The sequence below is a fragment of the Pogona vitticeps genome, chromosome 6 (genome assembly GCF_051106095.1).
Source record: "Pogona vitticeps strain Pit_001003342236 chromosome 6, PviZW2.1, whole genome shotgun sequence".
NCBI lineage: Eukaryota > Metazoa > Chordata > Lepidosauria > Squamata > Agamidae > Pogona > Pogona vitticeps.
The window spans coordinates 67,871,310-67,887,159 of NC_135788.1; the positions used below are offsets into that span (position 1 = coordinate 67,871,310).

A 15,850-nucleotide genomic window follows, 5' to 3' on the forward strand; every position below is an offset into this window, starting at 1 on the left:
TCTAGAAAGTCTTGCCAAACAAGAGAGAATTAGACTACATAATTGGAGACGACATCCAAGTCCATGTTTTTGTGGTTCTTGAGAATGATCTTTGCTCCATACTAATATTGGTATCAATGGAAGATGTACTTTGGAAACAAGAACAGAGTATGGCTCACAGTTATCATAAATGTACCTTATCCATCTCCAATCCACTAATAACAAACTATTATTCAGAAAGCAAATATATATTGTTATAGATGGAGACAGATCCAAAATTAAAATGACATATCTCTGTCCAACTAAATAAGGAAAGGCTGCCAAATCCATTTCTATAACAATCTGTGATCTCATATGTTTTGATTAACTATATCGAATAAATGTGGGATGGGAAAAGGCATGTTTTCCCTACTGCTACAACTGTATGTACAAGAAGGTATAAAAGCATGTTTCAAAGTGCATTAAGAACTGTATAATGATATACAGTTCTTAATGTACTTAAGAACTTTGTCACATCCACTCAATGTCCCTTGTTTGTTCTCCCCAAACACTCACATCCACCCTCTGGATGTGTTTACTCTTTTTACGCTGCCACCAGTGGGTCTATTCCACACTGTATCAAATATATGTAACTCAGACGCATGCTGCCAATGCAACAGATTTATTGATTTTTTAGTTGGTAAATCACAGATGTAAAGCACAGATGTTCGTTTATTACTGTTTTAAGATCTCTCATTAAAGTACTTGCTCTTGTGCAATAGGGGCATATTTTGTGGTACAATTCACATAATACCAGAAATGCAATGTGTGTGGGGTGGACTGCAGTATTGTAACTCAGTTGCAAACACCGTTCCCAGGTTTCAGAAAATCGCCACATAGAGTTTTTGTTGTTACTGTTTTTACAACCAAACAAACAAAAATGAGCTAAGACAAAATACAGTAGCATCTTATCAAATGTACTACAATATGCCATTGGAGAGCCCACCCCCACCCCAAATACCACAGAATGTAACACATTTGAATGGAAAACCTGCAGTGCTGCTTTTGTTTTTGTTTTTGTTTTGTTTTGTTTTGTTTTTTTGGTGCATCTCAATGCAGAGAAGCAGAACAGGCATACTTTTACTGTCAGTAGATTAGCCACACTCTTGTGGCAGGAGACGACTGGAATCCTCATTGGGGTCACCACATACCAGATAAGTACATTAATCCAATTTCTAACTCTATCGCCATTCTAGACCTAATCAATACCATGGAATTTGCCCTGGGCTGAGAAAGCATTCCACACTTCCACAAATGTATATTTTTTAAAAAACCTTCTTGGTTCATGAGAACTAAGCTTTCTCTTCCCAAGATCTATAAATTGTTACCGACTTCAGTAGTGAACCTCGTTGCAGAAGCAAGTGTCCAGCACTTACCTTTAGATTGCCTTCTCTCCATTTCCTGTTTCATGCAATTTGTTTAATGGACATTATAAAATTCAGTAGGAGAGAACTTTGTTTTTAGGTAAATTCACTGAGCATTTTAAACACTACAACCACCAGAAGAACACTCTGGCCACCCTACTAAACTGATGGGAGCACCAAAAGCAGTCTTCAGCCAAAATAATATTTATTTTAAGGCTGGCCATGCCTGGCCACTTTTGAATTTCTTGAAAAATGCCTTTTGATACACAGTAGATGTAAAGAGACCCACAGAGGACAATAGCTACAACAGGGGTAAGGGAACTTTTTTACCTTTTACCCCCCAAAAAATTTATATACGCTGACATTATCCCCTTGATTTGAAAGGAAGGAAATCATACATTATTTGAATTTAAAATCTTATTGAATCTACACAGACTGTGTACCAAACTAGCAGGATATATCATCAGTATCAATGGCTGCCAGGCTATGTACCGAACTATCAGGATGCACAAATTTAATAAAGATGTGCACTATTTTTGCTAGAACACATTGCACACAAGCCAAAGGGTAGTATAGGGACTAGCAAGGTGTCCAATGTGCCTAACAAGTTGCATTAAATTTTTGCTAGCTCGCAGAGGATTTAATCATCATCAATGGCTCCCAGAGTGGTGCTAGCAATGACATGCTTGGTAGAGACAGCCAACGCAGAGTTTGGGGGGCGGGGCTTTTCCTACCACTTTAATCATTCTGTGTGTGATGTGCAAAAAGGAACAAACCAGGCTAAAAGTCATGTCACTCACCCTGGTGCCACAGCCCAACATCAAAGGACCAGCACACTTTTTTTATCATCATCAATGGAAAACTCAGCAGTGGCCAGAGGACTGGAAAAGATCAGTCTACATCCCAGTCCTAAAGAAGGGCAGTACCAAAGAATGCTCCAACTACCGTACAATTGCACTCATTTCACACGCTAGCAAGGTTATGTTCGAAATCCTCCAAGGCAGGCTTCAGCAGGATGTGGATCGAGAACTCCCAGAAGTGCAAGCTGGATTTTGAAGGGGCAGAGGAACTAGAGACCAAGTTGCTAACATGCGCTGGATTATGGAGAAAGCCAGAGAGTTCCAGAAAAACATCTACTTCTGCTTCATTGACTACGCAAAAGCATGACAGAAAGTGAGGAGGAATTAAAGAACCTCTTAATGAGGGTGAAAGAGAAGAGCACAAAAAATTGTCTGAAGCTCAATATCAAAAACAAAAAACAAAAATAAACCAAGATCATGGCCACTGGTCCCATCACCTCCTGGCAAACAGAAGGGGAAAATATGGAGGCAGTGACAAATTTTACTTTCTTGGGCTCCATGATCACTGCAGATGGTGACCGTAGCCACAAAATTCAAAGATGCCTGCTTCTTGGGAGGAAAGCAATGAAAAACTTAGACTGCATCTTAAAAAGCCACCCTTCCTACTGCCTTAATTCAAGCCTTCTGTTTTGCTTGGCTGTTCTTTTTCATAGTTTTGAGTCAGTCTCTCTCACTCACTCACTCACACACACACACACACACACACACACACATACACACACACACACACACACACACACACAACTCCACCCACCCTCCCTCCTTCCCTCCATTTTCTCCATACATTTTCTATATACATTTAAATAAGCTTGATGAAGCCCTTGGTTTCTTACACCTTCCTTCCCTCCTTCCCTCGTTAACTTGATCCTTTCCCTCCTCCTGCTTGTTTGCAGTCATCTCCAGAGGAAGCAGTCATTCAGAAGCCCCCCCATTGTTTGATGGCCCGGGGCTATTCCACAGCTGTAACCAATCAAGCAGGCTTATCTCCAATCTCTGAAAGAAAGGAGGATTTACAAGTGCCCTGCTGCAACCAAGAAAATTTGGCTGCAGAGGGTCGGGGTGGGGGTAACGCTCTGCTCCTTACCCCCAGGATTTTCCCTTTTACCCCATTTGGGGTAATTTACCCCTGTCCCCCAACCACTGAGCTACAGTATGAGTTCCCTAGAGTATACTCCTTTCTCATTAACTGACACTTAAAGTCTTATTAACTCACTCTGAGACATTTGTAGAAGAAATAATAAAAAACATTTCTTGACTTACAGTTCCTTGATATTAAAAACTGCTTTTTTATTGCACATACTTATACCAGCGATCAACTGAACAGATCAACAACAAAACAACTGCAACGAACTGATGTAAGAGAACAATAGGAGACTAGGGCTCTTTCGGAATTAAAAAACTAGAAAAAATGATTGGTTAGTGCTTGGTAGATACTAACCCAGTAAAGTCTCTTCCAACACAAACTAGAGACAGCATGCAAGGTTGTAAATAAAACACTATCACTAGAAATATTTCACTATTCACATCAAAGTGGGCAATGTTCACTCCAATTTTCATGCCCCTTGTGCATGCGACTTTGCCCCTATGCACACATGATTCCAAACTACCACACCTGCCTGTGCTTCTGTCGTGACCAGAACCAAAGGGGATGAAAATTATCGCTGTGGGTGTGTGGAGGAGGAGGAGCCCTGAGCAGAGGATGGCAGAGTCACACATGCAGTGTGCCCCTTAGAGGGAACCTTAAAGGTGGGCAATATCTAGAGAAGCAGGGGTTACATATGATCCCATAAACCCCAACTCACTAGCTTTTTAAAAGAAAAATTGGGTCATTTTTTTAAAAAAAGCTGACAATCAGCTTTGTGACTTATAGTGGCCAAAATAATGTTTTTAATCCTATTTTAAATGGTGCGGGGAGGGTTGAATTCTCCAAATGTGGCAAACTTGCACCCATGGAGAACAAATCCCCTGCTCCACATGCTTAAGGAACTCTTTTAAAATTGTTATTTAGTGTTTTCTAGCATGAGGTTTGAGTACTGACAGTAAAAGCAATTCCCAAACCCAATCTCAGCTGAATACGTCCTTGCTACAATGCAGGCTGTTTGTGTATTGGGTTTCAGTGGACCTACTTTATGGTCAAAGTCACCCTTAAGAAAGTTTTCAAGCAAGACAATGGAGAAACTCTAAGATGACTAACCAAACTACAACTTTAATTTCTTTCACATGCTATGTCCAAAAGATCTAAATAGATTCCAAATCTTATCCAATTAAAATGACACTCTTTGCATAGCAATTTCAGAAACGCAGTTGATTTGGATTATTTTGGTAAGCATAGCTGCTGTTCTTAGTCACTGGCGAGATTTTACAGCTCACACAAAGCCTCCCACACTGTAATTGTTCTAGGTATGTGAGGTTCTCTGAATCCATCGAATGAATTCCTTCAGAATTCCTTTCCTTCCTAGGCTTGACACACTGCCATAATTATGAGATGCCTTTGGCAGTTTTCAGCAATCATCTCAAAGGCATGAAAGCAAAACCTAGATCAGGGAGGAGCAACATGTGGTCCTCCAGATGTTGTTGGACTGCAGTTCCTATCAGCTGTAGCCAGCATGGCAAATGGTGATGCACAATAGGAGCTGTAGACTGACAACATCTGGAGGAATACACCCTTTGTGTCTGCACTGAAGAAAGGGAATAGATAACCATGTAGAAACACTTGCAGAATACAAAATCTGTAATATAATGAAGTCATTCAGATTGCATAAGAAAAGCAAGATATATCTATTTTTTAAAAAATAAATGAAATAGTTTATGGCCAGGATCCCATTGCATCATGTGATTTCAAAAGGGCAAGCACGTTAGTGATCTCCCTGCACTAACAGGCTCACTGTCGCATGACAGGTCTTGCACGGAATGAAAGATTAGCTAGATGGCAGGGTGTCTGCCCAAGCCAGAAAATGCTTACACAATGAATAGACTCCAAATAGGATACTGGCTATTGAGCTTAAAAGACAAAGTACAGTTTAGTAATATACCATCTAATTCTCCAATGACATATTTACTCTTTAAAATGTAATCAGTATCGAGTGAATGACCTGTAAGCACCCAGTGCCACAGGCTGCAACAGCTAAGTGGATCCAGACCTAATCAACAAATGATCAACAACTGAGAGAGTAGCCCATGAGACAGTATAATTAAAACAAATGCCCTGTGCATATTTTAAATGTACACAACTTAAGTTAACTGTCACTAAGAAAAGAGGTGGTGGATGCTGCACATATATGTCTTTGTTTTATAAGCCGCATTTTACGTAATTTTGTTCTCTCAGGTTGGTTTAGCAGTCTGGATCCATAAAAGTGTGATTTCTGTCAATGTGCATGTCGGAAAAAAAGCATAAACAGATCATCCCTCAAATGCTTTTATGCATCCAGGAAAAAAAAAATACATACCCAGCCCATCTGTCAGAATTATAGCATATTCTGTTTTCCTAACCTTTCAAGGTTCCCCCCCCCAATACTGTACTACCAGAGCTCCCCATAATACATCTTAATGCACCCTCTCCTTAGGTTACTTTATTCATGTCTGGAGCACTTTTCAGCTACCCGTTAACAGTTTTACAAATATAACGAAGTATGCCAGATTACAATACAGCAATATAGTGATTTAATACAGAGTGGTGCCTGTTAAGAACAAGTTTATTGGCAGGTTGAACAGAATAACAACATTAATGTTTTCTATAACTTGCTTCTCCATTAATTGGCCGTTTAGAATAATATCTATAGGTCTGAAGTAAATGAATGAAAAAGAGGCCATAGAACGTGGGCATTTTCTTCTGAAATGCATTTTCATATAGAACTAGAATATCTACTATCTATGTAAATTTGTAGAATTTTTTTGGTCATTGCTGTTACTGTGAGTGTATATTTTATATATATATCGGTAAAATATAGTTATTTTTGAAAAAGGTTTAATGGCTGAAATCCTGTTGCTTAGCATAGTGAGTTTCCTAGATGTTCCTGACATCCACTGACACAAATGTGCCCCTGCTTTCTGTATTTACTGAGTTGCTACTCTACATCCAGATGAATGGAACTTCAAATACTCTCAATTATTCTTCCTGCCTCCTTAATACAAGAATTTATGAATTGTCACCTTGTGTTTGAAACATTGGCAACATACAGATTCAAAAACAAGAACAGCAGCAAAGATCAAGTTCAGCTGGTATCATTCTTCATCAAAGAAAAGGAAGGTCCCTAGTGGAGGTGAGAAGAAAGAGGAAACACCTCCATTATCGGAATCTGCAAAATCCAAGATCCAAATATGACATCAAAACCACCTTTCTCCATGCCCATCTGCACAGCTCAAGGGCCAGTTCACTCAAGAGTGTGACCAATAAACCACCTGGATTAATAAACCCCTGTAAATTGCCCTGCCTCCCAAAGCAGAGGTTTCACCACAGCTCTTGATGATAATAATCAATATTTTCCAATATTTCTTTTCCACAAGAAAACTTGTTGAAAAAAAAGCCCTGATGATTGCTTTGTGTTTGGACGATTCACAGTTAACTGATTAAAAAAGGAGTCAGGTTCTGGGTTTTTTTCCTCCTTGATGTCTCTTTGTGAATGCTAGTGAGCACAAAAGGGTATCCTGTACACCATCTTGATTCCTGACATCGGTATTGTCAACATTCAGGCTGCCTTTGGCTATGTAAAATTTGGCATTCTTTTTCCTTCTGGAAATGTGAGCATGATATTGTTCATCACTATCAGGCCATTTCGTGATGTTCTGAATTGTGGATAGAGAAGCACAATATTTCACATTCATACACCAGTGGTTTTTTTACTAATCGAATTTCCTGGCACTTTAAAATGGAAGTTTAAGTATACGTACACCAGTCACAAATTCCACGAGAAACTTCCTTCACATAGAACTACCCAGCGCTAGGGGATCCCAAAAGATGAATACATGATACAGTTTCTTGGGAAAGGCAGAACTAAGAACAGTTAGGATGGTGTGGCCAACCATTTTTTTCATGATAAGCAATATAGATCTTTTCAATTTACTGTATTTGTTCTATTTTAAATCTGGGGATGTTTAAGGTTGCTTATTTTTGCATGGGGGAAGCAGCTTTATTTAAAAATAATAATAATAACAACGTGAAAACCATTTGTCCAGACCTCCCCAAGTTTGACACAGAGCAAGAGCAGCTTGGTTGCTGCAATAGTGCCAAATTTGGTGCTGAACTGGAGCCTAGTTTAAAAGTGATCATTGTTTGTTTTAGCTGCCCCCATTTTTAGAATTGCATAGTTGAATGATGATATGCTCTGCCACACAATATCATCACCGCACTCTTGCACAGCTGTAATATGGCAGTTGTCAGTTGACTGTTATTTACTCTCAGATATTCCATAGAGCCAGGAATGCCATTCTACAAATAATAATATATATTCCCCCACCATTGATAATGAATCATGATATAATTTGCTGGCAATGGTGACACTGACTCTCGCTCTGACTCTTGCAGCAATTAAGAGCAAACCTAGCAACACAGCAGCATAGCATAGCATAGGCATCCTTCAGTCTCAAGAGACTATGGTAACATGCTCTGAATCGAGGAGTGTCCTCTCCAGAGCATGAAGCCCGGTTAAGGTAATATGGAGGATAGGCTGTTACCCAAGCAGCAGATCCCCCCTCTCCACATTGCTGAAATGATCCAATGGAAAGGCAAGAGCCAATACAACTGGTTCCAGCAATGTCGCAGGAGTTGGCAGAACGACACATGCTGCCTTCGGGACTCCAGCTCCGGATTTTGCCTTGAGGTTAACTCCTGAAGCCTTTTCCATGAATGGATATAGCCACAAGGCAGTGGAGGTTTGAAATCGGAGTTTTCCTTCTCCTACGTAGATGGGCTGCCTTCCATGGCTGACGAGCCCCACCTACCCGGCTGCTGCTATAATATGTTTTTAAAATATGAATTAATGATCTTCCCAAATAAAGCTCTGCTAAACGTTGTTGCTGGTCTTTAGCAAAAAGGGAATCTTACAGTTGTGTTCAAAATTATTCAACCCCCACTGAAATTGAATGTTTTGGCCATTTTGACATTGATTTTGATCATTCAGTCATCTTGCTTACATTTACATGAAAGAGGCACTTGTAGGTCAGAGAAATATAACCTTAACACAGCAGCACTGGCCATCAATTACAATTGCAGGCTTATCTAAAGGAAATGAGCATTCTTCAGCAAAACTGGTCCAAATTCTCCAACAGCTCTATGCCAGCAACAGAGATCCCAGCATCATGCCATGGTAGTGGTGGTGCTCCTGTACATTACATGAAGAGGAGAAACTGCAGCCATCCCATTCTCCCCCCTGCCCAACTGGTAGGGAAAGAAGTGGCAGCAGTGTGCTAGGGTCCGTCCCCTCAACTGCCCTGGCTATGAAGGGAGACCACGGCTAAGGCTATAGCCATTTCCTCTCCCCAATGAGAAGGCAGTAGCAACATGAGTAGTAAAAGAAAAGTGTTCGCTCTGCAAGGAATGCAAATCAGTGAGCACAGCATCCCAACCCTGCAAGTGACTATATGATGGCAGCACAAAGTGGTACTATGTAGCTGTACCACACATATGCCTTCTGACAAGAATGACGAAAAAAATCAACTGCAGTGGGACAGCTTCTCCCCCTCCAGCTGTTGCTCTGTGCAGGAAACTGCCAAATTACGTGCAGCTTCATGCCCTTTCCAATAAACCCTACACAGAAAATATGCCATTTTAGTGCTGATTTCCTATGATTACTTCCAACACAATGCCATCATACTGAAAGTCCCCACACTTCAGTTCCATGTTCCCAAATACTGAAACATGGAAATCCACAAGACTCAAATTTAATGTCCTTGATTAGGAGCACCTATAGACTAATTGTTCTCAACCTTGAGTCTGCAGCTGCTGGACTACGAAATCAGCCTATTGTCCCTAGTCATAGTGACCCATAACTGAGAATAGTGGGAGCAGCACTCCATCAACAACAGGTTTGGGACCACATCTGTCTGCCTGCTTGCCTGCCTGCCTTGTCATGTCATGTCATTTATCTTTCTATCTGCCTATAGATTAATCTATCTACATTACATAAGATAGATAGCAATACAGAAGTCGTCTCATTGTGAAGCCATTTCTGACAGCTAATTTGTAATTATAACTATATATGCTCTATAGACTCAAACTGCCGGAACATGTTTCTGTAGGATTGTCTTAAGTATAATAAACAGACCATGGTTAAGTTGTAGGATGGCATCCTACCAATTTGCAGTTCTTCAGCTTGATATCACCAGGCTGCATGGTTGAAGGCAAACATCCACACCCCCTCTCTCATGGCCACAGGTGATTTGCCTGAATGGCTGCAAGAGGGCCTCCAATGAATGGCCAGAAAGGCACATACTGGGGGGGGGGGCACGCACGGTGCCTCCACATGCCCTCAACAGAAACAAACAGCTGTTGGATGGAAATGGGTGGGAGGAGGGCTCTCATGGAAAATGTGAGGTGGAAGGCAAGCAGCTATCCTGGAGAGGGAAGGGAAAGGGAGCTGGATTGCCCAACCGGGTCTGGCTTCAACCCTCTCACAGAAGCCTTTGGGACTTTTGGTAGCCTGATTTTAATGCCTCATTAACGTTTAGAACAATGGCCGTTTAATTACAATGAGTGGGAGGGGGGGAAATTGGCTATCATGGGTCCAGGTTTATTTAAGCAGAGAAATGCCTTTTGGGGTGACTATGCTGTGAAGTTTTCAAAAGCTTATAGAAGCAGACTAGAAGTGTGAGGGGGGAAATGGCCAGTCAGAAAATGGATATGAGATATTCTATGTCATTTTTTCCCACATTGCAATGTCTTCATCCTGTTTTTACAACCAAAATGAAAACCCCAAAGGGCAGACAGTGATAGATAAAAATCAGTAGGACCATAGTATCTGCGGGGAATAGGTTTCAAGGCCCCTCATCCTGGAAAACGTGGATATAGAAATACTCTACACTGTATAGTAGACTTTGTTTTTGTCTTCTTAATAATCAACTGTAGTCTTGCTTTTGCACCTTCTTATTTAAAGTTATTTCAAGTCACTGATGCTTTGTAACTGCAATATAGCGTCATCTGAATATCTTAAATTATTGATATTTCTTCCATCAATTTCAGTCCTCCTTCATCTGAATTAATACAATTAAATTTCATTTGTCTCCTCAAAGCAGTGGTTTTGCTTGCAATATATCCTTGGTCAATTATTTCCTGTCTCCCTTCCCTTCCCTTTGTATCGCTTCCCATCCTAGTACCATGGATGTTATCAAATGTCGTCCTCTTTGTTTGAGCTGGTGAACAGATGTATTTCAGAGCCCTGAAAAGAAAAGATTTTAGACAGGGCAAGAAAGTGAGGCTGGATATATGGTCTCACAACTGTTATTTAGGCAGAAAGGGGAGTGGGGAGTGGTGGGAAATGATTTGTTGGGTTTGAGGCACTTGCAGTAAGGAAGGATGGATAAATTCTGATCATTTAAAAACATTTTAAGATATAGAATTTAAGAAAATTAGATCATATTTTTAAAAAGTATTTAATTAGAAATTTGCTCTTTTTAAAATGATCTTAAAAGTAAATCTGAATACAATCACACACTGTTATTGTTACTAACACCAAAGTAGTGGCCCTATACCAGATCCATTTGCCTAAATACAATTTTATTTCCAGTAGACTTATTTATTGAAAAATTAGTGTTGACTATTAAGTTCTATTCATTTCATAAGGTTTATTCTAGTAGAAACTAAATTTGAATTTAGTACCTCAACTCCAGTCAGTTAATGTTAATGGGACATCATTCTTATTGAAACTGATAGGACAATTTAACGATTGAGTTCCAGTTGCTGTTAATATAAAAAAAATCTTTTTTTTCTTTTTTTGATTTCTCTATCTCTTTTAAATTGCCATATTATATGTATTGTCATCTAGGGTCTTTGAAACTTGCAATTTTTGACTCATAAACCATTCAGAGTAGTGCATGTATTAACAGGGTGCCATATAAATCAAATAATATAGAGTAAATGAATAAATAAACATGTATAATATGATTGCTTGGTTGTAATGCAGTTCCAGTTCAAAAGATGCAATAGATGTAATGGATTAGGATTTGACAGAAGTGTCTTTCCATAAGTAGAACCCTCTTCCGTTGGCTGACCTCAAAGATGTGTGACCTGTGTGAACAAACCTTTTCAAGAATGAAGTATGTGAAGTTCAACTATTGAGCAAGTTTATCTGATGAGCATCTACAGTCCAGTCTAATAATTGGCTCCTCAAACTTGAAACCTCAGTTTGGCAATCTTTTGAAATTAAACAAAGCGTTCCATCATTCCCATTAATATTTTAGTATACAAGTACAAGTTTTGTTGATCCAAATAAAACTTATTCATTCATTATAAAACTGTCCCCCCTTCGGCCCTCAAAAATGTATAAAATATATGATGTGGCCCTCATACTGAAAAGTTTGGAGACCCTTGCTATATGAAAGACAAAGCATATTGTAAACAGACCAGTAACAGCAATGCCACATATAAGATCCAAGGACATATTTTACACCATTGGAAAAATAAGCAAGTACTCATTCAATATTTTGTGCTCCATTTTTAAACTTATTAGTTAAAAGAGAGATAAATGAATGAGTCCTGCTGGAGAGGCTTTATAGACTTTGGCTGCATGTATGTCTCTCTCAGGCTGCAACCACACTGTAACAACACTGCTGCGGCTTGATTTGCAGCCTTTTTTATGCTTCAGCTTGGATTAGGTGATCACACGTATACTGCAGTTGTTGGGGCACTGGTATCCACACTGCCCCCTCAGTTTATAAAATTATCCATGATGTACAAACACATGCACATATACAGCAAAAACACAGTGGTCTGCTACAGTTCATCAGAGTTGTTTCTATTTCATATCAAATGTTATCTTCTTTTTTTGTCAGTGCAGAGGTGATCTCATGCTAAACTAATATATCAATATAGTGATAAGGTAATCTAGCACAAAACTCAGTAGTTTGTTTTTTAAAAAATTGAAAATACTTTGGGACAACTAGGGAGAAACATCATGAGGGTGCATGTCCTTGCTGGCCAAAACAGAACACCCAACTTAAACATATCACTAGAACACCACCCACAGTGATTACTTCATCCTTTTTAAGAACAAAGCAACTGATCCCATCACTCCCACTTCAAAAAAGGAGAAGCCCCCAATGCAGGGCTCCCAACACACAGTGGAAAACATGCTAGGGTGGGAGCAAAAAAGGACTGGACTGATTCAAATTGGTGTTTGTGTCATGTGATCAGTAAGTAAAATGCAATTTCATCCATTTTACACCCACAGTAAATCCTGCATTATGTGACTATGTAGTCACAGCCTTAGTATGTAGGCCATAGGTCGGAGAACAGGGGAAAATTACCCCAAATGGGGTAAAAGAGAAAATCCTGGGGGTAATGAGCAGGCTGCAACCCCCTTCCCTCCCACCCCCACCCTTTGCAGCCAAAGCCTTAATTGTAAACCACCTCGCCCTGTTACTTCCTTCGTTGCAGCAGGGCACTTCTAAATGTTGCGTTTGTTCAGAGATCGGGGAGATAAGCTTCCCTAATTGGTTGCAGCTGGGGATTAGCCCGGGCAATCAGCCAATCCGGGGCTTCTGAATGACTGCTTCCTCCGGAAGTGACTGCAAAGAAGCAGCAGGAGGGAAAGGAGCAACCAAGGGAAGGAGGGAAGAAAGAAAGGTGCGAGACACCAAGGACTTCATCAAGCTCATTTAAATGTACAAAAGGGAGGGAGGGAGGGAGGGTGGATGTGTGTGTGTGTGTGTGTGTGTGACAGAGAGAGAGAGAGAGAGACTACTCAGAACTGAAAATGAACAGGCAAGCAAGCAAAAGAGAAACTGAATTAAGGTGGGGGGAAAAGGGTGGCTTTTTAAGGTGCTGTCAAGGTTTATCATTGCTTTCCTCTCAAGAGGCAGGCATCTTTGAATTTCGCGGCTGCTGTCTCCATCTGCAGTGATCATGGAGCCCAAGAAAGTGAAATCTGTCACTGCCTCCATTTCTTCCCCTTCTATTTGCCAGGAGGTGATGGGACCAGTGGCCATGATCTTCCTTTTTTTGATGTTGAGCTTCAGACCATTTTTTGCACTCTCCTCTTTCACCCTCATTAAGAGGTTCTTTAATTCCTCCTCACTTTCTGCCATGCTTTTGCATAGTCAATGAAGCAGAAGTAGATTTTTTTTTCTGGAACTCTCTGGCTTTCTCCATAATCCAGCGCATGTTAGCAATTTGGTCTCTAGTTCCTCTGCCCCTTCGAAATCCAGCTTGTACTTGTGGGAGTTCTCGGTCCATGTACTGCTGAAGCCTACCTTTTAGGATTTTGAGCATAACTTCACGAGCGTGTGAAATAAGTGCAATTGTATGGTAGTTAGAGCATTCTTTGGCACTGCCCTTCTTTGGGACTGGGATGTAGACTGATCTTTTCCAATCCTCTGACCACTGCTAAGTTTTCCATTGATGATGATAAAAAAAGCACACTGGTCCTTTGATATTGGGCTGTGGCACCAGGGTGGGTGACATGACCTTTAGCCTGGTTTGTTCCTTTTTGCACACCACACACAGAATGATTAAAGTGGTAGGGAACCCCCCACCCCCAATTCTGCGTTGGCTGTCTCTAGCAAGCATGTCATTGCTAGCACCACTCTAGCAGCCACTAATGATCCTCTGCAAGCTAGCAAAAATTTATTGCAACTTGCTAGGCACGTTTGACACCTTACGACTCCCTATACCACACCATGGCTGGAGTGCAATGTGTTCCAGCAAAAATAGTGCACATCTTTATCAAATTTGGTGCATCCTGCTAGTTCGGTACACAGCCTGTGTAGATTCAATAATATTTTTAATTCAAATAATGTATGATTTCCTTCCTTTCGAATCAAGGGGGTAATGTCAGCGTATATAAATTTTTTGGGGGGTAAAAGGTAAAAAAGTTCCCTGACCCCTGATGTAGGCAAACTATCGCTTTGATATTCCTTCTCTCAAACCCTCATGCAATAACATTGTTCTTAAACGTCAAGAGAAGAATAAAGACCACTACACCTTTGCAGCGTTCACAGCAGGTTCCTCTCTGCTTTACGACTAGAGCACACTCCTTTGAAAGTACTGGACACTTCTCTCGCTTGCAAGTCACTTCCTTGTTCTGGGAGGGAGGGAAGACAGAAAAAGAAATCTAGTATCAGAAAGCACACTATGAAGTCAGATTTGGAAAGTTTCCCTCCGTTTGACAAGAGATATTTGGAATACGTACAGAGAGGGCATTATTAGATCTTCATACAAACAGACACAGTTTCTCCCTTGTGACACATATGCAGCCAAGGAAAGATGAAAAATTGAGCAGAAAGGGGGAGCAGTGGCAACTTTTGAAAGGAGACTGAACCTAGATAAAGTTACGCCAAAGGAAACATGTGACTCGTTTCATGCTAATGTTACTTTCTAGTACTGTATACTATAGAAATGATAATATTTGTGTAAACTGAAGCAGGAACTTTTAGGATACCTGCTCCAGGACTTCCTTGTGTGAACAAAAATATTTAGCCATGAATGTTCAACAGGTCTGCATATTAGTTAGGGTTTAAAAAAATAATGAAAGTCTAAATTTTCAACCAAAATAAAGACTGAGATGGATTCAATGAACTGCATTTAAAGTACATGCAAATGCATATCTGCATGCACAATTACTAACCAAGGAAAACCAAACAATGCTGAACGGTGGGATAAAAATTGTATAACTCAGCTCATAGTAATGTATGGCCCTACAGTTGTCCCTTACAGTTGTCAAGTTGCAACTCTCATCACCTCCAGTCAGCATAGTGCATGATGAGGAATCCTGGCAAATGCAGTCGAACAGCATTTGGAAGGCCACAAATTCTCTATCCACTGATTTCAACAGTAACAAAATAAACATTTGTTAACCACTCCCTTTTTGTAATCCTAAACCAGGATTTAACTCTACAGTGGTGCCTCAATTTACGACCATAATCCGTTCCAGAAGATGGACATAATTTGAAATGGTCGTAACTCGAAGCACCATTTTGCATAGGAATGCACTGAAATGCAATTAATCCATTCTGGCCAAAGGAAAAAAAATCACCAAATAAATCACTGCAAGACTCATTGGAAATGTGATTACTGTATTTTTCCATTTATAACATGCCCCCATTTATAAGATGCCACCTCAAACCCCAAATTTAAGAAAACTTATGTTTGAGGATTCAGCCTCTGAGCTCAGAACTTCAGACATTTTGTCTCAGTTGAATCTTGAGCCTGCAGGCTCCGCCTCCAAGGTGTGTTCCAATTGGTTTGTTCAGGGTCAGCTGACATCAGTTCCATAAGGCTTGTGATTGGAAGAAGCTAAGTCTCTTGACTGCAGGAAACTAAATCTCGTGCTGAAGCAAGACTGTTTAGGGAGGCAAGGTACGTGCCATTTTGTTCTCTCTTCAGCTATCTCAGCTTACTTCTATGTAAAAGACGCCCCTTAATTTTTAGGGTAATGGTTTTAGGAAAAAGTATCATCTTAT

General features: G+C 40.3%; 1 protein-coding gene across 2 annotated transcripts in view; it reads right to left on the bottom strand.

Moving 5' to 3' along the window:
* The window catches only part of BMPER (BMP binding endothelial regulator), a 240,960-nt gene that overhangs the window by 184,399 nt on the left and 40,711 nt on the right, over positions 1-15,850 (bottom strand). For both annotated transcript variants that reach the window (XM_020788156.3, XM_073003797.2), the window contains exon 3: positions 14,373-14,472. In XM_020788156.3, coding sequence (XP_020643815.3) covers positions 14,373-14,472 — 100 coding nt within the window. The remainder of the gene's footprint in view (positions 1-14,372; positions 14,473-15,850) is intronic.